At 40.2% G+C, this 27,097-nt stretch overlaps 1 protein-coding gene across 4 annotated transcripts in view; it reads right to left on the bottom strand.

Moving 5' to 3' along the window:
- Positions 1–277: 277 nt before the first annotated feature.
- The window catches only part of SUGCT (succinyl-CoA:glutarate-CoA transferase), a 337,763-nt gene continuing 310,943 nt past the window's right edge, over positions 278–27,097 (bottom strand). For 2 of the 4 annotated variants that reach the window (XM_040591740.1, XM_040591738.1), the window contains one exon: positions 278–615. In XM_040591740.1, the coding sequence (XP_040447674.1) occupies positions 532–615 (84 nt within the window). In that variant the 3' untranslated portion in view covers positions 278–531. Of the gene's footprint in view, positions 616–1,117; positions 1,238–21,292; positions 22,930–27,097 lie in introns of those variants that run through there. The other 2 variants (XR_005827517.1, XM_040591739.1) reach the window with 2 other exon arrangements.

Raw genomic sequence — 27,097 nt, 5'->3', positions numbered from 1 at the left:
CCAAACCAATCAGATCAACCACCAATTTGTACATAATTGATCTTCTACTAAAATAACCATACAAGGCAGCTTTCTGCAAGTGGACAGTCTAGTATACAGATTTTTAAGGTTCTGCTTCCTTTCACTAACATTTTGTCTTTCTGGGGACAAACGTTTAGGCAATTACTGTAATTATGATAAGAACTCCATTTCCCATATGAAGTACAGAAAATGAGTAGCCACACAGGACTGTATAATTACATTTACTTCCACCTCCCCCAAGAAAATCTTTCACTCAGATGGTATGAGATTGTTTATTTGATACATCAGTATTAAAATCATACAAACACACATGGAAGAAAGCTAGGAATTAAATTATGTCTTCTCTTAAAGTCCCATTAGGGGAGCTGAAGGGAGCAAAGAGAGGACAAAGTAATGTGAACTCAGTGTGAAGGAATGTAGCTAATGTTCCTTATCTGACCTCATGCTGAGCCACAGCACCACTGCGGAGCAGTTCTTCTATGGCATCATCCTCATACCCCAGCATGCCCTTCAGTATCTCCACTGTATGCTGTCCAACAAGCGGAGGTGGTTTCGGATGTGACACAGCAAATTCACTGTATCTGACACCTGGTCCTGTAAAAAAGAGCAGATAGGAGGGAAATTGTTTTCCAAAGTTACTGCCCATATATATATATTGAAGTGTCTCTGTTAAAGGAAAGCATCTCATTTTCACAGCAGTCTTACCACAGTCCTTATCAAAGAAATGTTCTATTTTGGAATTACAGACTAAAAGAATTCCAGTTCACAATAATGTACCAACAAGCTCATCCAAATGCAGAATTGCTGAATACTCACCCAACATTTAGAAAGTTTTCCCATTGTTCCCAGTGGTATGTATATTGGAGTGCTCTGAGACTTATGTCACAGGTCTACCACTCCCTGCTACCCGAAGGACACAGGCAATGCCCAGCCCATGCAGCAGGATGCGGTGCAGAAATCCCCACACCATCTACAACAGGAAGCAGCACAAGCATAAGAACACAATGGAATGTCATGTTAACACACTGTTACTGAAGCTGGAGCAGCACACCGAATGATGGGAAGCACCATCTCCAGTCAGCAACAGCTCAAGTACCTCTGTGGTGTGTTCCGTTATCCTGCAGCGATGTAAGACTGACACCGTGCACAGCAGTGATATTACCCAGCTTGGTTTAAATTTTCTATCAAAAACGTAGGTAGCAGCAGCAGCAAGAACCTGGCAAGAATAATTTCAAAGGTGGAAATCCCTTAGGGAAGCTAGCAATGACACAAAGATTTTATGTCTATTGTAGGTAGTCAGATCTCACTTTTAGCAAATCTGTAGTGAACTGAACAGAGATTTCAGTGTAGTTCCCAGTTCCCTGCAGACAAGTAGCTATACCATTACTACTAGTCTCAGAAGAGAGAATGACCCACAGATTTACTCTGGGATCAAAACTGAGGTATGCATTCATGCATAGAAAGACTGTTTTATAGAGAAGTAGGATTTCCTGAATTATCACAGTTGAAAACTTCAATACAAAATTCAACAACATTTGATGCTTCGGACAACTGGCAAAAGGATTCCTCTATTCATATGGTCATTATTATGTCATCCAAAAGAATTTAGAGAAGAAGTTACATGTAGTTCTGCCTTTGTCTATGACACTATAGCTGTACTTAGAAATGCAAAGAAAAAAATGGAGCATTTTAATAGACAGAACAGTGTTTGACATTTCTGATGAAACAGATTTATCAACCAGCAAGGAAAGTGAATCACAGCAAGAAGTCATTCTATAAAGGCATGAGTGGGGAAGTTCACTACCTGACATTCCTACTTATTTGAGGAGACCTGCTGACAAAGGTCATGCAGCATGCCAAAATAAGCTGTTTTTTTCAACAGACTTCAGAGAATCATAGAACGGTTTGGGTTGGAAGAGACCTTAAAGATCTTCTAGTTCCAATCCCTCTGCCACGGGCAGGGACAGCCTCCAGTAGACCAGGGTGCTCACAGCCTCGTCCAACCTGGCCTTGGACGCTTGCAGGGATGGGACAGACACAGCTTCTCTGGGCAACGTGTGCCAGTGCCTCACCACTCACAGGAAAGAATTTCTTCCTAACAGCTAATCTAAATCTACCCTCTTTCAGTTCAAAGGCATTATCCCTTGTCCTATCACAACAGAACCTGCTAAAAAGTCCCTCTCCAGCTTTCTTAAAGCCCCGTTTATGTAGTTATAAGGTCTCCCTGGAGCCTTCTCTTCTCCAGGCTGAACAACCCCAACTCTCCCAGCCTGTCTGCATAGCAGAGGTGCTCCAGCCATCTGGTCATCTTTGTGGCGCTCCTCTGGACTTGCTCCAGCAGGTCCATGTCCTTTTTATGTTGGGGGCTCCAGAGCTGAATGCAGCACTTCATGTGGGGTCGCATGAGAGTGGAGTAGAGGGGGGGAATCACCTCCCTTGACCTGCTGGTCACACTGCTTTTGATGCAGCCCAGGATACGGTTGGCTTTCTGGGCTGTAAGCACACATCGCCAGGTCATGTTGAGCTTCTTGTTAACCAGTACCCCCAGGTCTTTGTCCCCAGGGTGTCTCTCAGTCTGCTCTCCACCCAGCCTGTGTTGATGCCAGGGGTTGCCCCAACCCACATGCAGGACCTTGCACTTGGCCTTGTTGAGCTTCATGAGGTTTGCTTCTTTTCTCCATTAACTGTAATCAAATGGTTAATATGATAAATGTATCCACCTCCAACCAGGACAAAATAAGATAAAGGGTGGTTAGAAAAACAGGGTTTGACAAGCTGATTTGGTACATTTCTGATGAATATGCTTCTGGAAGAGGTCAGGCATGGTTCCTATATTTAAAGAGGAAGGGAGGTAGAACTGTGGAACTGCAGACCAAATCATTTAACTTCAAGTTCCATTAAATACTGGAATATGTAATCACAGTAAAAGTACTCAGGAGATGAGTAACAGCTAGCATGTATCTATCAAGAACAAATAGTGTATGCTTGACCACTTGTCTTTCTACCAGAAGATCTGAAGGTGAGATACATCCTACCTAACTTAAGCTGAACAGCCTAGATAGAGATGTTTAGTTGATTAGACTGCCTTTGGTTTCACTGCGTATGAAAAGACACACTTACACTGCAGTTATTTTGCAGCACTGGTAAATGACTGAACCTGGCCAGATAAATTGTGATCACCTATATTTCTCCATAAAGCAGAGGGTAGACAAGTACCTTAGATGCAGACCTCTACCACCCAGCCATCTGAAGTCAAGTGAGATGGCCCTCCAACCACTAGGAACTTCCAGATCAAGATCTGACTTTCAGAAAGAAAATTCTCTGTTTTCCATAAACTCAGTAAAGAAATACAGTCTAGGTAAATCTGAAGCCAGGTGCAACACTGAGAGGGAAGTCCTATTCAGAAAACTGCCACCTGGGATCTTCTAAAACAAAAGTTTTCAAGTGGGCTCCAGGGGAATCAGTTTAGGATGAAGGACTAATCAGTATATTTTTAGTGGGTTGGCTGATAGAACTCAGATCATACCTGCTCAGGTTTCTGAGGACTTCAAGTTAAAACAGACTGTGAAGCAGATTTCACAATGGCCTGGCTACACTGGACAAATGGTCTGATAGAACAGGGTAAAATTCAGTAATGTCAAGGGGAAGGAACTACATTTAATTATATAAATACAAGGCAGGGGACAAATAGCAATGCAGGAATAGCTAGGGGTTATTCTGGATCACAAAGTGAAGATGAGTCAACGACATCATGCTGTTGCAAAAAAAGCAAGCGTCACACAGGGATGTACAAACAAGAAAGAAGCCTGCAGGACACGTGAAATAATCTTTTTGCTCTAGTTAGAGCTGGCAGGTCACAGCTGGAGCAGTATCTGGTGTGGGGCCCCGACTGCACAGTCATCTGGGACACCTGAGGAGGTTCTACAGGACAGCAACCAAAATGATCAGAGAAAACATGACAGACAACAAAGTGGGGTCACAGACCTAAAGAGAAAGGCCAGGGGAAAAATGTCTTCAAATTTGTCTTAAAAAAATGTAAAAAATAACCGTCATCAACAACAACAAAAAACCACCCCAAAAATCTGTGACCTTTCTGCAAGGAGGAAGTAAATCCTTTTTCATGTCCATGATGAATGAGAAACAATTAATGTAAATTGCAACAAAGCAAATTGAAGTTATGTACTAGAAAATAAACCTTTACAATTGTAGGGGTAGCAAAATGCTTCAACAGGCCATTCAAGGAGGCTGTGGAGTTCTTATCAAAATCAGATCTTTAGGAACAAGAATTATTATAGTATAGCTGATCCTATGGCTGATCCCTGGGGCTTTCTGATGGATTAGGTGATCTCTTACAGTCCCTTTCACCCACTAATATTCATGGAACCTAAGAAATAGCTCACATCAGGGATAACTCTTCTATTTAACAACTTCACTGTTAACTTATTCCTCTAATTCTACTCACTTGGAACACAGCTGAATTTTCAGACTAAATCTCAACTGAGAGATCAGAACATTTTACAGGGACAGGTGGCATTACTAGGCTGTATTTGTATTATTTCCTCTTCCTAGGACTGACTGAGGGCTGAACTGGTGCTAGAGCAAGCCACAGGAATGATCTATCAGTGCCAACTGAAATGCTTCTGAAGACAATTTCAGAGTAAAAATGCCCCTTAGAGATTTATTAATCTAGAGATTCAATGTAGCCACAAAATTGTTAGGCAATTTCTGTTTAAAAATATAATAATATATAGATATAAAGCAATCTTATTTCAGATGTGTGTATCTGAGAACTCTTTATACTGAGAAATCAGCAAACCCTCAAAGGAACTAGTTCGGTAGCTGTACACTTTTCACTTACCGGGGCAAATTTTTGCTGGTATAAAAATTGTGTATCTCAAACCCTGAGAGTTTTTGCAGTGATATCAAAAGACATAAAATATAACCTCTAATGAGAGAAAACCAAAACTGTCATTAAGTGTACAACAGGCATAAAATGCTTCACACTTCCCAAAGAAAATTAATCTTACAAACTAAAGCACGCTAGAAAATTGCACAGCAATTATAAGACCAGTGTCTTTCTTGAGCTTTTATTGTTTGATGCATAATTCATCACGCTACTTTTCACTTTGATAGAGTTATAAAGTTATCTACATTCATTCAAAGGAGCTACTTGCTAATGATCCATCATTAACGATTCTCTGTTCTTTCCTTGTGTAACTTCTACTTGGCTTCTGTGTCAATTAGGAGGGTGCAAAGCTTGCCAGTCAGGCTTCAGCAATCCCACGCTCCTACTGAACAACGCTCCCAGAGAGCAACCAGCAGAATGCTATGCAAATGCTAATTAAACACAACTGCCTTATGAGGAAACCATCCCTTGAGGCAGAGAGAGGTGAACTGCTTTAATTAAGGTCAGAAGCATTTGTATGTGGGTGAGTTACAGGGAGCCTTGCAGATGAAAACAGGCCTTTGCTTGGGTAGAAGCAGGGTTACTGGTTGAAGGACTTAAGACAGCAGTCACCTGTGCATCCTGGTTTTAAGCAGGACACTATACTCAGTTCAGCCATGAAGTTAAGGCAACACATATGACTACCTGAAAAAAGCAGCAGAGGACTGAGTGTAGCTGTGATTTACCTTTGTCCCATTAAATTAAAAGGAGCCTGCTTCTCTTTTTGCTTTATCACTGCCAGTAAAGCAAGGAGCTCTTTCACCAAATTTAAATCATCTTTTATCATTATGACTTTGGCACATTGCTAAAATACATACTGCGCACACTACATAACATACATGAGCTAATGCAACAATAAATTAAAATTTGTGTCAGTTGCAACCATAATGACAACTGTGCCAAGATATATTGAAGACTTCCCCAGTACTTGAACTCAACAACATCATCATAAATTCTATTTCATTAGTGCTTATCTACTACAGTATTGCTAGGCAAAGTCAGTTTTACTCTACAAGTAGCAGAAATTAAAGTTGGATTTGAATGATAAAGGTGCAAAGCAAAGTACCTAGAAGCGGATAAAGGCAATAATCTTTGCTTTGTCCTGACAAACAGCAGTCCTGCAGCATTGTGCAGCAGCCACTGGATAACACTCTTTCTACAGCACAGGTTAGAGCATATTGAAGCAATCTAACTCTCGAAGTATGTAGAGGGAATCAGGCGTGGGGACAGCCAAGTTCAGGGAAAAGTCGTGATTATTTGTTATTATTCAAGTGGGACCAGGAAACGAAAGGGGAAGTTTGAACTAATGCATGGGTATACATTGCTGCTTGCAACCTATCAACTACATTCGTGAAAAAGAGCAATGAGAAACCCAACACCACACATTAAGTTAATCCTACCCCAGCTCACACCATAGTTCCTATACACGTATGAATCACATGAAAGCAAACTATACTGTGTGTGTGTGGCAAGGTTTTGGTAGCAGGGGGACTACAGGCAGAAATTGGTTCTTCTGTGAGAAGCTGCTGGAAGCTTCCCCCATGCCTGATAGAGCCAATGCCAGCCAGCTCCAAGATAGACCCACCGCCGGCCAAGGCTGAGCCCACTGGCAACAGGGGCAGTGCCTCTGGGGTAATGGATTTAAGACAGGGAAAAAGTTACTACGCATCAACTGCAGCTGGACAGAGGAGTGAGACTGTGAGAGCAGCAGCCCTGGTGCCCCCCAGGTCAGCACAGGAGCAGGCAGGAGGGGCTCCAAGTGCCGGAGCTGAGGCTCCCTGGCAGCCCGTGGTGAAGCCCCCAGTGAGGCAGGCTGTGACCGCCGCCCATGGAGCCCACGGGGGAGCAGATCCCCACCTGCAGCCCAGGGAAGACCCCAGGCCAGGGCAGGGGGGTGCCCAAAGGAGGCTGTGACCCCCTGGGCATCCCGCGCTGGAGCCAGCTCCTGGCAGGGCCTGTGGCCCCATGGAGAAAGGAGCCCGGGCTGGGGCAGGTTTGCTGGCAGGGCTCATGCCCCTGGCGGGGACCCACACTGGAACAGTCTGTGCCTGAAGGACAGCAGCCTGTGGGAAGGGCTCACACTGGGAGATGGTTCCCCATGAACTTCTCCATGGGAGGGACCCCACACTGGGGCAGAGGAAGACTGTGAGGAGTCCTGCCCCTGTGGAGGAAGGAGTGGCAGAGACAACATGTGATGAACTGACTGCAACCCCCCTGTCCCTCTGTGCATCTGCGTGGGAAGAGGCAGAGAAAATCAGGAGTTAAATTAAGCCTGGGAAGAAGGAAGGGGCAGGGGAAAGATGCATTTAAGATTTTGTTTTATTACTCATTACCCTATTCTGATTTGATTGGTAAAAAAATAAATTATTACTTCCCCAAGTCAAATTTGTTTTTTCCATGATGGATGGTAACTAGTGAGTGGTCAGTCACACTGTCCTTATCTCAACCCATCAGCTTTTTGTTGTATTTTCTCTCCCTCTGTCCAGCTGAGAAGGGGAATGATAGAGCAGCTTTGGTGGGCAACTGGCATCCAGCCAGGGTCAACCCACCACACAAACCAAATGCTTGTGCCTCTTCCAATAACATGGTCTTACTACATAAGAGTTTTGCAGTTTGAATGAAATATCATAAACAGTCAACAGTGACGGCCCAGAGCCAATACATTTGCACCAATATCCCATACACACTACAGGTCAAGTGTTTGGAGCATGCAATCAGCTGGTTATGACACTGGCCTAAAGGAGGGTCAGCAGGAAACAAGCAGTGACTTTTAAGGCAATAAAAAAGAAAACAATAAAGAATAAGTCAGCAAGAGGGGCTTCATGGCTACCATGAAAGATATTTGGATGTTAGAAATGGTGTGCACAGTGGTATGTTACCCGGATTGGACCAAGGAGATTTCATTTTCAGTGTCTAGTCTCTCCCTCACGGTTGTAGCCATGACTTTTGTCAATCCATTATTCACAGTACAGCCCAGCCTGGCTACGCTGCTTTTACGCCAGGCTACTTCCTCTTGATGAAACACAAAGGAGAAAAGCACACAAATGAAAAAAAAAAAACCAACAAAAAAAAACAAACCAAAAAACTCATTTTAAAAGTCCTGCTAGTACAAGTAGTGCACACAGGCTTCAAGGGAATCTCCAAAATGGACAATCCTCTCTGTCTTAAGTGTGGAACTCCCACATTTTTCTATTTGGTGCCACAGATCTGAAAGTTTGCAAGCTTGGGGGTCTTTTCAGGAATCTAATCACTTTTGCATGACATTAGAGCTGGTGATTTACCTTTTAAGTACAACTCATAACAGATTGGAAAAAAAACCCACAATTAAGGAGATAATATTCAATGTCCTGCTCCTCCTTCCCTTGTTGCAGCATCCACTTCCTCCCCCACTTAGAGCACAGCCACACAAAGTGTTCATTTGGCATCCAGCACAGTTGAGAGGGTGGAAAACTTTGGCAAGATGAATAGGATGAGTAACTGAGAGCAGAGAAGATGGATACACTTTTTCAAATGGTAATAAAAAAAAGTAAACCTTGTTCCAGGTGCCATACAAACTGATATAAATAAACCAGTAAACAGTAGTAGTAAACAGTAAAATCAATAGGGCAGTAAACAATATCAACACTAGAAATATCTATAAGCCATTCATTTATCTCATTTGGCCAGTTCTGACTTCCATGGCAGAGCCATAAGGACCATTCAACATCACAAGAGTTGAGAATGTAAAAACCGAAGCATTTTGAGGGGAATGAGTTGACAGGCAGAGCATAAACATAGTTTATGTGTGATAGCTATAGATGGGTGCCTAAAAATCAGTCCACTTTTAAACCCACGCTCAGGCATTCAATGCATCCATTATATAATTCTTAAAACCCTTTGCCAAGTATATTTATAAAAGTACTTTCTTACCTGAAGCTGCATATATAGAAATGCATTAAAAATCCTCTTATGTATTTTCTATCAACCAACATCCTGGATATAATCAGTGTAAATACCACTCAACATTTACATAATGCTTTACATTTTCAAAGTGTCACCATACTGACTGTACCTAATTAATCTTGTATGACTGCTGGAGTAAAGGAAATCATTTGTCAGTCACTCTGGTTGCATATTTGAGAGTAATCCTGCATAATTACACCATTCAAATAACGCAATTTTGTGAGAGGACTCTTGGCACCAAAAAGCTTTAAGAAAGTTGTGGTAAGGTGGTGTCTACTGCTTCCCACGTGTACCACCTCACAACGCTGAAAATTTGGCCTAACTTTTTGTACAGACTCACATGGTCCCACTCTTTCCTAAACCCCCCAAAGACCTCAAGAGAAGATTCAAAGAAAGACAGGAAGGAAGATGACTAGTAAGAATACCCAGAAGCAGCAATTTTAAAGAACCATAAATTCCCTAGGTAATAATCTGTAGCTTCATTTCCTAAGGAAACAAGTTTACGTGTCTGTGCTGTCTTTTTAATCATCTGTTTGTCTGCCTTGTCCCACCACACACAGTAACTTCTGAACCTGTCAGTCTTCACAAAAGTGTAGAAATGCCAAGGAAAATTAAGTTCTTACCAGTGTTGTGAAAATTGGCAACTGCTGAAGGACAGATGCCCAAATTAGTGCCCTGATGACATTAAAAACAACGAGAACACAGCTGTTATATATTCTGTTTGGCTACAAATAGCTCACTAGTAAGCACAGACACAACTTTGTAAGTCCATAGCATGTACTGTCCTTCACTGGGGAGACGGGCACAGGGGATGTAAGGGAAGTACAGGTTATCTTAAGGATTACATATAAGGCTTACAAAGGATGTGAGTCTGAAGGAAAACAATGTTTAGTTCCAGTGTTCATGGAACTTCTAGGCACCTTTTCTACAGTACTGTGGATGGTGTATTCAGGCTGTACAAGACCAAGGCAAGGAAGTTAGAGACTCCTAGTTTAATATAACTTGTTCTTGCAGGAAGGAGCTGAAGAAGCAGATGGCAAAGGAGGGTAACTGGGAGAAGCCCTGTATAAACTCCAAAAGGCAAAACCTACAGAGGCAAGCCTAAACTACTGAAAATCCAAGCTAAAAACATAATTTGTCTCAAGTCATAATCTAATCAATACAAAACTCAATATACAATCCCACCACAGGATGCGGGTTAACCACAGGATGTGTACCTAATGCAGAAATTACGGGGTGAGCCTGAGCAATGCAGGAGGTCGGACTATATGATCTTAATGGTTATTTCTGGGCATAAAAAGAGGTTTTCTGAAATGTCCATAAGCAAAACTGCTTCTACACAACAGGGCTGGGGTTAACATGGCCTACCTGAACCTCCTCTGATACTTAGGAGGTCAAGCCACATATTGTTTCATGTAGTCATCTTTACTGTAAACACAGAGGCCTTAATTACCATCTCTTAAGGAGACTAATTAGTGAGAAGTGTGCTCCTAGTACGGAACAAGAAAAATCAAAATTCTAATTGAAATGAGCCTCTTGTAAGGACACAGAATTGCCTAGTTGCAACACGCTCACATGATCCTGGAAGCTGAATCATGCCCCCAGCTGTGCAGGAAGGCAAGAAGCTCCTCGGGGCCCTCCTAGCGAGCCTGGTGAAAACTATTTCCAAGTCCCATGCCTTGTGGTTAGTGTGACCCTGCATGTTGGAATAAGACACACTAGGCAACCCAGAAAGTGTCTGTATCTCCTCAGTACACCAATTTGTCCTTTCCTGTGTCCTGTCTCCAGCTACAAGTTAGATTCCTTGGCTCTTCAGAGACCCCAAAAGTAATCCTCTTGGCCAGCTGTGCATCATCAGAGTGGGAGCAGATGAGCTCTTCATTACTCTTTAGGCAACCAGCTGAAGTCTGGACACCTGAAGGTGATTCTAGTCTTTTAATTCAGGGATGCAAGACAATGTGCACTGAGGAACATACACAGCCTGGTCCTAAGGCTATATCATTTTCTCCAAAACCCTTACTCACTAAAGTGGCACTCTTCCAGGGCAGGAGGCTTTAAGCTTCTTCCAAATAACTGGTAAGAATAACTAAAAATTAAAAACCTTTGGGCCTTCTTTAAACACAAAGCTGAAAGAATATTCAAAACATTCTCCTAAGCAACTTTTGAAAATGTGTTTATCACTCCCAAACACTCTGACAAAGTTCATGAGTCTGTTCTTCTGGCTCCTAAGGAATTTTTTTTCTGTGGCCTGTCCTTAAAGTCTTTCTCTAATTATTTTTGTACCCTTCTATAAGCATGGGCATCAGAACAGGGCATAGATTATTGCACAGAAGAAAAAGCATTTTTCTACATCCCTTTTTTATACCTCTAAAGAGCAGACCAGCTCTTTTCAGTACACTTTATAATGGGAATTTATATTAAGATGACTATTTGTGAGGACTCCAACCATCCTTTCCTAAGTCTCTTTACAAAACCAGAGGCATCTGTTCTGCAGGTCTTCCTGGCATTCCTGTATGGTGGTGTTAAAACACACCATAACAGCTCCTTTGGCAGGAATAGTTGGTAGCCAAGACAGAAAATGAGCTGGGTGGCAAATGGTTAATGGCAGAAGCAGTCTGTCACATTGCTTTACTTTAGTTCCCTGACCTCAGCACAACCCATCTGTATATTAGTACAGATGATTTATTAATTTATTTAGGGTGATTAATGTCTTACTGCATTCATCTTAGCCTGTTAAGAAAAAGAAACCGAGAAACTAAAGCCTTTTTCAGTCCACCTGTAGCAGAACTATTTTCAATCGCTTCTTAAGACTTCTATATCGACTAATTTTTCCTCAATGATCCCTTGTTTTGGCCAAACGATTAAGTCTCAGAAGGGCTGTACTGTTACAAAAAAACAAATATCAGACGTTGTTAGATGTCAAATCGTGTGGGTGTCAGGTGCTGTATGCATATTGCCACAAATATTCTACCCATCTTTAGACTGTTCCTCTGTGGCTCCAATACACAGGCATATAAACCTTCACATTTGGAAAATTCAACAGTCAATTGATAGTTTCTTGCCTGGTTAGTGACCCACACCAAGTAAGTATCTGCTGAGTGAGTATTAAAATAATGGAAAAAGCCATCAGCTGCAGCACAGCCAAGGAAATTCTGGTGGTTGAAATTCTTCAGTACAGACGACAGCCAGGTAACTCTGTGTTTGAGCACCATGGAAATATTTGGAACTTGATTCTCAAGCAAGGCATCTGTGATTAAGTAGGGCTGAGCACTATGCACAGCCTGATCATTCTTTCAAAAGCTCTCCCACTCCACCCTCCATTTACTTCTGCTGTCCCTTGTGCAGCAGAATGAGGCCAGTTCCAGTGCACAGGGACTTTCCCTGGCAAAGGAAGATGGGAAGGGATTTGATACTTTGTTTTGGATTACGTGAAGAACTGCAAATTACATTTTTAGCTCTTTTTGGGTAAGGTGCCCAGACTCCTTGAGGCATAGGCTACTAAAAACGCTGGCTGAGTTTTGAAAAGCACTGTGCAATCTGGGACAACTCTGTTTTTGAGTGTCATACTTGAGACGTCTTTAAAGGGGCCCAGTTTCCAGAAAAAGCTGGGGACATCTGAGAGTCTTTCTCTTTCAGGATGTCTCAATTTGACTGTTCAGAGACATCTGGTATTCAAAGTAGACAAGAAGAGTGAGTATCCCTTCATTGAGGAGTGGAAAGCAAAAATCTAGACTTATAACTCTTTTCAGCCACTTATTTTTTCCTATTTCCTATTTAAAGGCAATCATCAGGTTAAGTTTAAGTTCTTTAAAGGGAAACAGAGTGCTTAAATTGGAGCCTGGGAGTGGGACTAGAGAGAGGGCATGCTGCAGATTAGGCTGTTTTTTCCCCTACCGATTTAAGTGATAAATTGATCAATTCTGTTTCAGTGTGAAGGACCTGGAACAGCTTTTTGGCTTTCCATTGTCTGCTGCCAATCCCTGACATGTGATATTCAGCTCATCGACTTGCAAACATCAAAGCAGTATGGGGCAGGAGAAACAGTCGTTTCAAACCGAGCAGCCTCCAGTTTGGTTTTTGGTCGCGCGGGAATGCCGATATGAGTTTGTGTATGTCAGTTAAGTATAGGCTGGTTCTGTATCTAAGTTCTTGTGGTTTCTAACATTTGCCAGCCTTTACTCCATCAGAAGGATTCCAGTGTTGCATTCTACCCTACAATGGACAGAAGAGTCAGAAATCATCTCTCCTCACCCACAAAGACTAGAGTAGAATTAAGAAACAGAAATTAGTCAGACACACCCATGAAGAGGAATGAGGCACAAGGTTAGGAAGCCATCCAAAGCTCAGTTGCCTATCCCCTTACTAAACTAAACTAAACTAAACTAAGAAGTCTCTTTTTGCTCAAGAAGGCAGCTGAAAAGCTGGGGAACAAAAATTAAAATCAGATTGAAACCAGCCATGCCTAAGCAATATCCCATCTTAAATGTGCACAGATCACTTTCATTAAAATATTTCCCCATTCTCTCTTTTTCCACCTCCAAATACTTTGGCTGTTTCCTTTAGCTCCCCTTTAAACTGCAAAGCAAAATGCTTTAACTGACATGGTTTGTAATTTTGAAGCCCCAATCTTAAGCAGCAGGTGCTTAGTTTTAATAGAATTTTTCCATCCCTGAATGTCTGGGAGCATCAGTAGCACCTCCCTCCTACACAGCCTCTCACCTTTGATCCTTTGCCATTTGTACTTGTGGGATTTCATTTACCGTGTTTCTTCTGCTTTCCATAATCTGCTTTTTCACTGGAAACCCTTCGACCTCTCCTCTCCTTTCTTTTACCTCTTATGATTGGTAAGTGCTGTCTCCTAAAAGTTCTTATAAAATATGAAGGGCCTTGCTGCCTCTGACCCTGCTATCTCTGGCCTCATTTTCAGCAGCACTGTGTCACCTTTACATTGCACTGACAATTTTAAAGGGGTTTAGAGTGGCTGTAAATATTTGCATCACAAGAACAATTATATTTTAATTGCCAGAGGTCCTAGGGCTTCTCTGCCCACATAAAAACCTGGAACCAAAATAACAGTTGTTTTACTTCATACAATTAGTTATTTTGAAGCAAGTCTGTGTGTGGGCACTTTTGTTCCATACTAACAGTTTTTGTTTCCATTTAATTTTAGCTTTTTGGTTAATCTGATTTTAGTTAATTTTCTCTTACAATTTCCTATGTTGAGTTAATGTAAATGGTTTTGTACAGGCATAATCTCAAGCAAAATCCAAGGGAAAAGCATCCACACTCAGTTTGCAATGACACACCTAAAAGCATGGATTAAAGGTGGCTGTGTCAACTCCAGTTTGAGGAAAAATTGGGATTCACCTCCTAACATTAGGATTAGAGATACTGTAGTGAATGCCTGCTCTGCCTTGGTGCTGGTAGATTGCTCCCAAACACAGTACATAAGTAGTTTATCAAAGTCTAATCATCAGTTGTTTTTTATATCCAGAAATGCATCTCCCCAGTTTGTGTGTTAGTCAGTCTTCCAAGTGTATTTGTATTTGGCCATTAAAGAAAAGTTTCTTTTTATCTTTTTTTGCCTTTCTGTTGCTTATCAGATACACATGCATACTGGTGCATAGTTCTTGCTCAAAAAGCAATGACATGCTTGCAGAAATGACCACAACCTTATTCCCTAATAACTTGACATGAATTTGACTAAAAACTCTGCCTTTTCAAATATGAACCCACACTGTGCAGCAGTAAATCACAAGGGCTCACGCAGCTTACTCATAACTAAAGTTTAATTGAGTTTTCCGTTCTTAACGAGGCAACTCAATTCCAGAAAGTCATACCAGCCACTTCCTTAATCCACAAAGCTCAGAGGCTATCTTCTGCACTGACAGCATGCAAAAATGTTTAATGCTAACACAAATACCTTTCATAGATTACTGTGATTCTCAGGCTGATTTCTAAGCCAGCTGTTCTCTGCCTGATTCAATGTGCAGATTTAATTTTAAAACACAGAATATTCCCTGGTTACCTGCCATATAACTAGATCTTACAGGTGTAGGGCATGTTTGTAACGCTTGTTCATCCACTTGCAGGAAGAAAAATCATAAACCAAAATACTTTGTGTAGCCTTCCTGGATTCTAATGTCTTCTCCCCAACTTTCAGATACTGTATCAGATGAAGAATGCCAGGAATTACTTCATGCTTTATATATGTACCTGTTACAGATTATATTCATTAATTTCAAAGCCAGCTGCTATTTTTGCTTAAAGTAATCCTTGATGGTAGACTTGAAAAAAATAATATATATATATACACTTACATATATATATAAAAAAGAACTCCTTGCTATGACACATAACCTACCTTTCTTATAGATCTATTACTGCTTTGCTCTTTTTCACATAAGTAGGGTAACTAACTTCCTGCTCTTCCTGGGGCTTATTCTCCGTAGAGCAAATTTGAAAAACAAGTAACACCAAAAGAAAATTACAAAAATATAAAAAACTCATCAGAAGAAACTAATAATCATTCAATAGTAAGGTCAACCATAGTACAGGCTGCATAGCTGGGAATCCAAACAGTCGGATTTGGCTCCTTGCTCTATCACCAATCAATTCTGTGATCACAGGCAAATCATGTTCCCTTGCCATATCCTTATATTTCCTGTACGGTTGTGTTAGCCTTCCCTTTTTAGATTATAAAACATTAGGGACTGGAGTTGTCTTTTGCTATTTGTTTATACAGTGTCTGACACAACGAGCCCCACTTTGTATTGGAATGAAATACAAATAATAATTTTCTGATATCCTGTCTCCTAGAGCTGCTTCGGAGGAATACGAACCACTGTCCCAAGTTCTATCTGATAAATTGTGCATTACTCTGTTGTGGGAGAGGTTTCTTTCTAATCTGAAATCCATCTGTCTTACTGTGCTGCAAGTGATAGTTTCTGGGCAGAGAGCATACTAATTGCAGGATTAAACTCTTAGCTAACTCTTGGGTGGAAACTCTTTCCCATAATGTGGTAGAAAACACATGTTGGTTTCGGTCTGCAGACCCTTGAACATCATAGCCCTGATTTCAACTGGGATATTTAGGTTCTCTACTGAACTATGTCTGTGCAATATAATTCAATTAAAATTAAATAATAACTAGCCATCAAAAAGTATTATTGAGATTTTAGTGGCTCCAGTACTGCTTAGCCTGATTTAGTTCTTCTTTGAAGGCAGACAATTGTGCTGAATGTGATGGATTCTGCACCTTCTCCAAATAATTAGCACAGAAACTGAGAGCTCAAAAAATTAACTATAATTTTGGTCAAGTGTCTTAGTATTGTAAACACACAGAGGTTTGAAACTTTTTAAATCTAAAGTACATATTTGCATGTAGCATTTTGTAATAATATCTCCTATTTCCGTAGATGTGCATGTGATTTATTATTCACTGAGGTGAATGGCTGGCATTATTGATGCGACACAGACCCTACTGGCAAGCTGCAAGAAACAGCTGGCCCCCAACATCTTTTGTTCCCATGGGTACATAGAAGACTGCCAGACACAAATGTAGAGGAAATCTTTTAGAAATTATTCTGCATACATCTCATCTTCTTAGGGCTCTCCAGTCAAAAGCCATCTTGCTAACAAAATACTAAACTTCCTATATTGTTAAAATGTACTGAAAATGCTGGAGAGATCACACTTTTCAAGAAAAGCCAGACTGTTAGATGAACTTACTTGTTTTAATATAATTGTTATGGTTGTGGTTGCAGTGCAACCATGAGAATCACAGACACTACCACTCAACCCAGAGCTCTCCACCATATTTTGCAACATTTGAACAAATTCCCATGCCAGAAAGCGTTAGTAAACCTAAGAGCAGAGTTAGCTGGGTGAAGGAGGTGAATGGAGAAGGGTGAGATATGCAGTGGACTGCAGCGATAGATGTTTTTTATACTCAGGAGTTCAGAAAATAGATTTGTGTTTGAGAAAACACAAGTCTTCTAAAGCATGGGATTAAGGATTCTAAAGCAGAAGCAAAGGATGGGAATTCTTCTCCTCCTACCACTTTCTAACTTCTCCCTACCCTTACCCTAAGGTGGCCTAACCAACCTCTTGTCACCACAGTGAGGTCTGCCTTCCCAACAGCTATTTCCGTATTTCTCTGCTTGGCACTATTCTTTGTTCCCCGTTGCCAATAATGACACGTGAGCAAACCTTCTACCTTTCACAGAGACTATGAAAGAGACATAAAAGAAGAAAAACACCCACAGAGGCTCAGCAGACTAGACTGCTCTCTGGAAATGGTCAAAAGTAGATGCTCTTGAAGGAGTACGAGAATACAGCAGGAACATCCAATATTTCCCCACAATACTTTCCCACCCTCTAACAATTTGCCATCCAGTTCCAGTATCCCACCCTCCTTTTATGCATACTCCCCTGTTCTTCCCAAATCCTTCTCCCTAGTCTCCTATTAACCAACGCCTACTCTAACATCCTGAGGATAATCACCACAATGAACTTAATACACTGTGAGATAATATATCCCATGTAGCTCAATTACTCATCAGCCTTCAATGCTCTTTCTTGTTCCCAAAGCCCACAGCTCCCCACAGCACTTTCCATTGAACCCTAAGCCCTATTCTTCCTCAGTCCTTCTCCCACTCCTTCTCCAAAACCTTCTACTGACCTCAAATATTGAATACTCTGGATTCTTGATATTCTTCACTGTTCACATTTTTCCAGTTCCTTCATTAATCAGTATACTCCCTCATCTATTTCTTATATAAGCTGACCAGTTGCACACTGTACAGTGAAAGCAATAATTGAGACAGAGGGAAAGATTAGCAAGCACTTCGGACCAAGTAGAACATATTTGCTGAATTCTTCCTCTGTATTTGTTAGATCTCTGCAGCTGGGATTTATCCTTAATGATAAGCCAAGTAACCCCACTTCGCAGCATGCACTGCAACCGGCATATTTTAAGCAGGTGTGGGAAAATTCAGCAAAGCACTAACAACTCCCTAAAAGTGCTAGCAGAATCTGAATTCACGCTGAAAGATGTAATGCCAATTTAATACATAAGGCGAATTTTTCTAATTTCTGTGTCTGGGTTATCCAGTCTTCTTAGAGGCCAACCACAAACCAAACTAAAAACAGATTCAAATAAAAAAATCAAATAGGGTGGACTTATTTAATTTTACATTATTTAGAACTTCCAGTGGAACTATGTCATTTATGTATATGCAACAGCATTTTAGGGTACCACAGACTTCTGCATCGGATGTGAGAAACAGCCTTTCTCATCAGAGAAATCCAAAAGCTGGGGGTTTGGGTGACTCAGAGGAAAGACATGGCCAGGGCATCTTTACTCATTCTCTTAGGTCTACCAACAGGAGTGGACTCTTTTATGTAAAACATCTAGATATCCAGCTTCAGTACAGTATTATGACAGGCTAATCCAGGTGAGCATATGCTTCCCCTCCATTTCCATTCCCAACCAGCCTGACTCATAATGTCACTAGAGAGAAATAAGGCCATAGTTTTCGCAAATGACTGAGTAGGAATTCAGGATGGTTTTATTTTTGGATCTGAGCTGCTTGTGGTGGTCCCTAATTCAAAGAAAGTGCACTCTCTGAAGTTCAGACTTAATGCATCTTCAGCTGGGTAACCAAAATCAAAAACCAAATTACCTACCAACGTTGAAAATTTCATTTTAATTTGTATTTTTGTGCTGTAGCTCTCTTTTGTGAAGCCTTCTGAATCCTTTTGAAAATGTTATACAATGTCAGTCCAAATTGTATTAAAATAATTATGTCCTTCTTGGTTTATAGACACAGCATAGATGGAGAACATACGTTTGCTCTATATGGTGTACCTTCCGTGACATGTGGAAACTGCTGTTGAAATCTATGGCAAATGACAGCACGCAAATAATCCTTCCATCTGTGTACAAGCAAACCCACAAGTTTCACAGAAGCTTCTCACATTGGATGTTTTTAGAGTAAGAAAGACAGAAAGGAAAATCATGTTATTTCTCATTAGTTTTAATTAAAGCACAGGATGATTTCCTTATTCCCATTCATACTAGGTATATTTTACAACTTGAACAGTTTTTAATAGGATTCAGATCCCAGTATTTAAATTAAGATTTGACTCTCACTATCTACCACATTTAATTAAAGACCATAAATAGTGCTGCTTTCAAATAAAAGATATAGGACCACATTCAACAAATATTTAATCCTTTAAGCATAGTGTAAAAACAATCTAAAAGATTGTAAAAAGGATTTAGGAACCAACATATTTTGCTGAATCTGGGCTATCTTTAAGATTTTCTGAGCATTTCAGAAATAAGGTCCCTTCCTGAGAGGCCATAAACTGATAACCTAGAGAAAGTAAATCACCGATCACATAAAATTCTTTCTTTCATTATTTCTGGATAAAAATCACAATGAAGATACATATATAATGTGCTATTTTCATTACAAACTAGCACCACCTTAACAATAACCTTTCAGGTTGAGACTACAGTTAGAGGAAAGCTCTTGAGAAAGGAAGGAAAAAGAAGGGGGAAAGGAGACAACTGTGAATGTGGGAAAATAAAAGAAAATATTAAGTTTTTAGAAGAACTGCTTATGTTCATCCACATCTGAATCCTGATCCATATATGTCAACGTCGATAGTAATAAAAGTACTCTGATCATGTAGAAAAATTCTTTGAAGGCACTATAGCATTGTAGCACAGAAATGGGAATACATTGAAATCAGTCTTTTTCTAAGATTCGGAAATTTTAAATTAAGTGATAGAAACAGAGGAGGTCTGAGGTTTATTAGAAGATTGAACTACAAGGTGTGATATGTCCCTTAAGTGCAAATCAAATACTGTCTGTGACATAGTAACATGCTCTTTAAAACTGTTAAAAAAAGAGGGGGGAAAGGAAGAAAAACCCTACAGAATTATAACACATTGTGCATAAGAATGAGCACTTGTAAAAAATAGTGTTTCTGATGTGATGAATTTAGTATCAGTTCTTTGTCCTACACTTCCAGTACAACTGTTAGTATTTCACATTCATTAGTGGTATAAACTTAGAGTTTGAAGAAGAAATAAGTTCCATACCAGAACACTTAGATTTCCATTTCAACTGCTCACATGTGGATGAGCATCCTATTTATACACACAGACATACTGATATTATATAGATGCATTTGTACTTGCATTCATATGAGATGGTTACCAGATACATATATACTTACACACCACACATACAGTCACTTCCATTAATAAGACACTGAGGTTTTCAGACACTTACTATCCACATGGAGGATATTATTAACAAAGGAGGCACATGGTTTCAGGTTGCTTCCTTCTAAAAAAACCTGACCCTTATGAAATGACATCTTTGACATTCCCAGCACAAATCTTATGGGGAAGCCATTGGACACAGAGCCATAAAATTCTAGCACTTTCATTAACTTGCTATACAGCTTTATGGAAAGTAGTTACTCTGTGTGGTTGTGATCCAGCAAACCATTTCAGCGTGTGCTTAAAACACCCAGTTTCCTTAGCTGTAATACAGTGATAATGGTATTTTTTGACTTACCTTTTAGGTTATTGTGAAGACCTAGGTAACACTTCAACGGTGCACTGAAGTTGTAGAGCAGAAGCTACAGTGTTTTAACCACTCTGACGGTTAAACTTTCCTTAGGACAATGATGTTAAACTTTTTCTATGATGCATGCCAAAATGTGCCTGGCTGCATCAGACTTGAGAACTTCACACTCAGTGGGCACATTCCCTTCATGGTGTGTGGCCTGCTCCATCCTAATCTTCTTACTGTCCACAATCAGGAACCTGGCTAGGCATAGCATTGTTTCTTTCCCACCAATACATCCTCTTTTCTTTCCAAAAGAAACTAGGGCAGGGGAGAGCAAGGGACAACGACAGTCCGGATCACAGAGAGTGGGGAAGATTAGCCAGCTGGACCTGTGAGCTGTGAAGTCAAGTCCCTGCAACAAGTCCCTGGGTTGCAGAGAACAGGCTCAGAGACGAGACATAAAGAGCAGGGCAAGAAGCAGTGAGAGACCAGAGCCTGGAACATGTCATTGCTCCTCTGCAATGAGGAAAGGATGGCCCAGTAATGAGTAGGTACTCAAGGACTGCAGTGCATGAAACTCATCTATTATGACCTTAGGGAAATTGTTTTTTGTCCTTGTGAAACAGGGATAATAGTTCTTAAGTGATTCTTAAGATATTAAGGTTTCTGATTTTATCTATGGTTTTGATACGGTGGTAATAAGACTCACTGAAGTACCTCAGGCCAATAAAAGCTGTGTTTTCCAATTAAATTTATGGGGAAAAAAAATAAAACTGAACAACGGTACAAATGAAAAGTCAAACTTACTTTTTATTTTCATATGAGTTAAGGTACTTACTACTTGGGACAGAAATGAAATAGACTGCCATGATTACTAAGGGCGTACTGCAACACCAGGACAGACACTTAACTTCCTTATTTCAAAGAAAGAGAAAAAGCAAGGCCACTTTTTCAGCTTTTATGACATGGCCCAGAAGGGATCAACCCACTTCTAAGAGAAAATAGGACTTGATTACACATACCCACGGGAAGTGCTGAAATATTTAGAGACAAGTGGAACCGCTATCTCTGTGATGCAGGTACCTGCCTACAATCTACATACTAGATCAGAACAGAGTCCTTGAAGAGATTTTATGCAAGTTGCCTACGACTGCTTTCAGATGGATATGATTTAAGAACTTTGAGAAAAGGCTTTTAGCAACTCAGATCTCAATGGCAGTATTTTCGTCTGTCATACATGTTGGATTCTGCCTTGAGCTGAAAACCAGATTGTTTATAAATAGTTTAATAATTGTTTCAGTTAACAATTTTTTTAGCACAACTTACTGTCCTTGTCTCAGTTTCCTCTCAATGTACAGATGATAGATCCTGAAAAGGATCAAGAAGACCTTGTACAAAGGATGAGATCCTTAGAGAAAATGAACCTTCATTTTCGCAGAGTGTACCTTTAAGGCATTAATAACAAATGCTAAAACACCAACAAGAAATTTTTCCAAACTGGTTATGATTAACTGTTCTAATTCTGTACACTGCCCTCAGGAATTTGATCACCCATTGAATCCAAGGATCTTCCTTTACACAACAAGATATAAAACATAATTCCACTGACTTTAAGGCAAGTAACTTCCAAGGGACTTGCTACAGCGATTTATTTGCAACAGGTTTGCTGCAATAATAACTTTTCACTGCAAGTATACAATGTCTGTCTTTCGCAAAATACTTCCACTTCATTTTCTATCAGAGGGCCACCAATCCTTCGTGCCAGGATTTCATAAAATTAATAAATCTACTTCCATAATCCTTGCTGCTTTTACTGACAAATGTAATAAACTACAGGATGCAAAACTCTGGAAGCCTACTGGGATTTATTTTCCTTTTTTTTTTTTTCCTTGACAAGCTTTACAGAGTAGCACTTCTGAGACATGCTCATGTGCTGTAAACCTAATCCTTAGCAATTTCCTCTTTTCTCAAATAACCCAAATATTTTATGAATAGTGAAGGATTTCCTTTATCAGACACTTGCTTTTTTTTTTTTTTTCTTTGCATGTGAGTTGTTCTCAAGGAAATACACTTTGAAGCAATCGGATGTTCTTAGGTTGACATTCACAAGAAACACTCCTAAGGAAACATGTAAAACCTGTCTAAGAAGAAAGTGCCCTTGAGTTTAAAGGCAGTACAAGTGGTGAGAGAACTGAGGCCAAATCTGATGGTACTGAAGACCAAGGGAGCCTTGTTTTTTCACCATGCCAGGCATTTCAGTGCTACTTTTTATGCCCATCTCTGTAAAAGATTTGCTTTTCTACTGGAGAAATCACACATGGATTGATTTTTCAGAGTTGATGAGCCAGTGAGGTCACGCAGGCTTCTGATGTTTTCTGTTCTCAGTCCTCTTCTCCCAAAAAATGTGGGTGAAGCCCACCATTCCATCTGTAACAGAAGGTTTTGCCATATTCATAGAACATCCACGCTTACATGCCTGTCTTCTTCAGCTAGGCCTGCATCTCTGCCTCCCTTCTCTAAACCGACCTCATCCTTTGACTGCTGTAATTTTAGCTGGCAAGTGTGCTAGTGCACACACACACACACACACGCCTACAGTGATATCAAATACCCTCATGGCAACAGTTCTTCAATGCAAAGTTTACTATAGCCCTGATCCATCTGCTAAAAATTCTGGGTTTTGCTGCAGAAAGAGCAGTGTGACTGGAATACAGCTCTTAATGAAAAAGCCAGCACACTGGTTCCTATCACCTTCCCGCTCCCCCACATAATGGCTGCAATCACAACTCTACCTCATCCTTCTGCTGCTGAGAGACACCCTTGATTTGCCTGGGACGCAGGGAATAGGGCAATGTAAGCACAACTACTCTATTATTTCTTGTTTATTCTAAAAGGACCAATAAAGGGATAAACACAAATCTTGGCTGAAATAACCGTGAGGAAAAATGGTTGAGGATTTTTTTGACATTTGGTTACCTACAGGATGTCTTAAGATAGTCCAAAACTCTCTCCTCAGCAAGAAGAAAAAATGCTCAAAATTTCCTTAAACTGACAAGCAGCATTTAAGAAATTAATCAAGTTGAAACAATTCTCATTTTGCTACACATCCAGCTCCAAATCAAGTATTACAGGAGCACTGAAAATCTCAAGAAAATGCCCCATGAGGCATGGAAAACAATTAGCGGGCAAAAAAAGGAGAAATATTCAGCACACCCCTTACCCTAGAAGTCCAAGCCAATTACAGTAGAAATAGTCAGTGATTCAGCACAAAGGTTCCTTGGCAGACTAGTGAGGAAAAGGCAAGACTCCAGCTGGGTCACTCAGAGAAAAAAAATGCAATAGTGCATCATAAGGGCAGGATTTGAGTTTGCAGCCCTTTGAAAGGGGGACATTTAATTCAGTTCATGTCATTCCTAAAAGGACTGACTTTGTTTATATTTGCTTCTCAAAAACACAAACCTAAAGTTTCCATTCAAAGCAGTTTGTTATCATAAGGTCACAGAGTTCTGCAGTTAGCAAGGGTCTCTCTCCTTTAGCTCAACTCAAAAAAGGACACATTTCTGTATGGGTGGGCACTGATACTTCTGGGGACAACAGAGACCAAACCAAAATTTTCACCATCAGGGATTCTGTCATGAGCTTTCCTAAAAGAAAGAGTGAGGTCAAAGGGATGAGCTTCAGGTAATTGCTCTAGGTAGCACACTGAAGGAGTCTTTAACTTAATCGATCAAAGAAATAATCAGAAAAGGAAGCTTGAGGTTTCTTTGAGTTTTGATTTTTGTTTTTTTCCTGACAGGGGAGTCAAATCTTTGGTTATTGTCAGACATGAGACAGGATGAGACACAGACCTCCTGTCTGCCCCAGGCTGATCACTCTTCAGTTCTTGAGCATGCACGAACCATTCTTAACATAAATCTGAGGACAGCTAGAGATCAGAAAACAGGTAAAGGAGAAGATAAAACAGGGGAAGGAGCGACAAAAAGTGGAGAGAGTACTGTGCTATGGAGGCAAAAAAAGGGGAGTTGAATGGTTAGAGCAGAAAATAATAGAGACAGCAGGAGGAGCAGAGGAGAGTTTGATGTTAGAAGTGATGAAAAGGTAACGAAGATGCTTATCCACGAGATTCAGAAGAAATGCTGCTGGAGTGAGAAGATGGCAGATATGAAGCAGTCATCACTTGCAGCTGAGGAAGTTCATATGATCACAAGAATTCTTCACGATGTGCTCAGCCAACTGCGGCTGACTGTGAATAATGCAGTTAGAAATAGGGGTGAAATAACCGAGCTCAGGGACAGTGTGGTAGGAGCCAACAGCTGATTTGACAAAATACAGCAGAAAGAGAAAAAGCTAATTTGAATGGATTGTGTCTGAAAAAAGTCAACTGGATGGGTTTGAGCTTCACTGATGGAAAGCATGATAAAGAAAAGGAAAGCAACTTCAAGATAGATTCTCAGCTTCCTCTGCAATCAAAATGTCTCGGCCAAGAACAGCTTTTAGCAAGGAATTTCTCTTAAAGATAAAGCTGCAGACAGTAAAAAATATATCCTTTAGGAATATTTAAAAAGCATATGGATGTATGATCTTACTTGCTTAAAAATAAAATACAAAGTTAAAATAAAAGCTTTTGCCATTTACAAAAAAACACAACCTCCATGTCTTCTAACCCTTTTCATCATAATAGAACCACAACACACCACAATACTATTCAGGCAAAACTGTTGTCCTTACAGTGATACCACTGGTGCCACAAGTGTGAGGTTCATAAATTTTACTGTACAGATGGAGGAGTATGTGCATGTGTTACTGTTCCACAGCACTCATATACAACATTTAGAAAATAATTTTAAGGTGATATTTTCAATTTTAAAATAACGGTAGCTCTTTTATTTTATTTTTTTTTTCCCATAGTATTGTTTCATATAACACCTGGCAACACCATAACTGCAAGAGAACAAGGGATTTATTTTCTACTGCTCCAACACAGACTGCCTTCAGAAAGCACGTTTCATGAGGGCTTTCAGACAAGGCTGTGGAACCTCCATCCTTGGAGTTTTTCAGGACTCAACCAGACAAAGCCCCAAGCGACCTGGTTTGAAATCAATGCTGAGCCTGCTCTGGCCAGTGGGATTCTGCGATGCAGTATGGCCGGTATAGATAGTTTCTGTATTTCTCTCCTGGCAGTCAATCTTAGCAACAGGCTTCTAGTCAAACAGTGTGTTCATGACTCAAGCAAAAAAGATCAAAGAACATTTGTTCTTTGTTCTCAGTATTCAAACAACTTGATCAGGAGGTGAGAGTATCTGACATAGGGAAATGGAGCAAAAGCAGATAAAAGCTAGCAGGAGGGATCACAAGTAGGCTTCATCAGTGCTATGGCTTCTGATCACTCAGTATTGCACTTGTCTTTCACATGAAAGATTTTAAACATGGTGCTACAGAACTTTACATTCTACCTGCAATGTGTGAGATTAACTGCCTAAGCTTCAAATTGACTTTTTGAGTCAATTTTTTCCTAATGCTCTTCCCTACTTTCATTAGGGGAAAATGTGAAACATGCCTTAAAGTTTTCTGAGGCGTCATGCAAAATCTCAAAAGGTTCGTGTTCTGCACTCCTCGTCCCTTTGCATGGGGGGAATCAAGAGTAGATGAAGTATCTTGCTAACAACAAACTGTGGTTCTGGAGACCTCCTCAATGTCTCTGTCTCATCCTTCATTGTATGGAGGTTCATTGTATGAAACCAACAGGCTTGGTTTCAATCAGGCCAATAAGCAGTGTCTAAAAATCTATACCCATTTTAAGAAGCACCTCATATCTGGCATGCAAATATCACTTCTGAAACACTAACATGTTTTAAATATACTAAATACTTGCAAACCCAAGAAAAACAGAAAAATGTAAACCATACAAAAATGGTAATTTTTTAGATTTTCTGTTTGCCTATGGATTTACATTGCCCCTGCAATGTGCCACAAGCATTAAACTTTCAATTGGAAGCAAATGAGAACAATTCTCAGCCACCTCTTTCATAAAACCCCTTCAATCATTTGTAATGTTTTTTGACCAGCAAATAATAGAGCTGCTTCACTGAACTATTTAAGTCATATTACTTACAGCTGGAGAAAAATGAGGAACAGTCATTTTCTAGGGAGGCCAAAAAACACGATACACTCATGCAAACTAAATTAGATTGGGATTTTTTTGCCATTGGTTTGAGAAGATAAAGGATAACCTTTTCAACTTTTCCTTTGCCTGGCATTGCATTTATATTTTCAAATGAAAGATCTCAAATATGGAACTTCACAAGTGTTAATAGGTTTCAGCCCTATCAACAATGTGCTGAGACTAAATACAGATGGAACTACTGAAATATTGCTGTAGTTGGAATGTCCATGCAAGTCTTTTTTTAAAACAGCATTCAATGCCACTTGATTTTTTCTTAATCATGTGGTGTCAAATTATACACCACTGTGCAAAGTCTTGTTCGACAGACTCCTGAGAAAGCATCTTTGCAGATTATTTTTGTTTTGGTTTGGGGTTTGGTTTTGGTTTTTTTTTAACAGGGGTTGGCAGGGAGAAGGTAAATCTGCAGCTCTG

This window comes from Falco naumanni, chromosome 4, assembly GCF_017639655.2.
Source record: "Falco naumanni isolate bFalNau1 chromosome 4, bFalNau1.pat, whole genome shotgun sequence".
Classification (NCBI taxonomy): Eukaryota; Metazoa; Chordata; class Aves; order Falconiformes; family Falconidae; genus Falco; species Falco naumanni.
The sequence above is the reverse complement of the archived record's forward strand: the minus strand, read 5'-3'. Positions and strand labels throughout refer to the sequence as shown.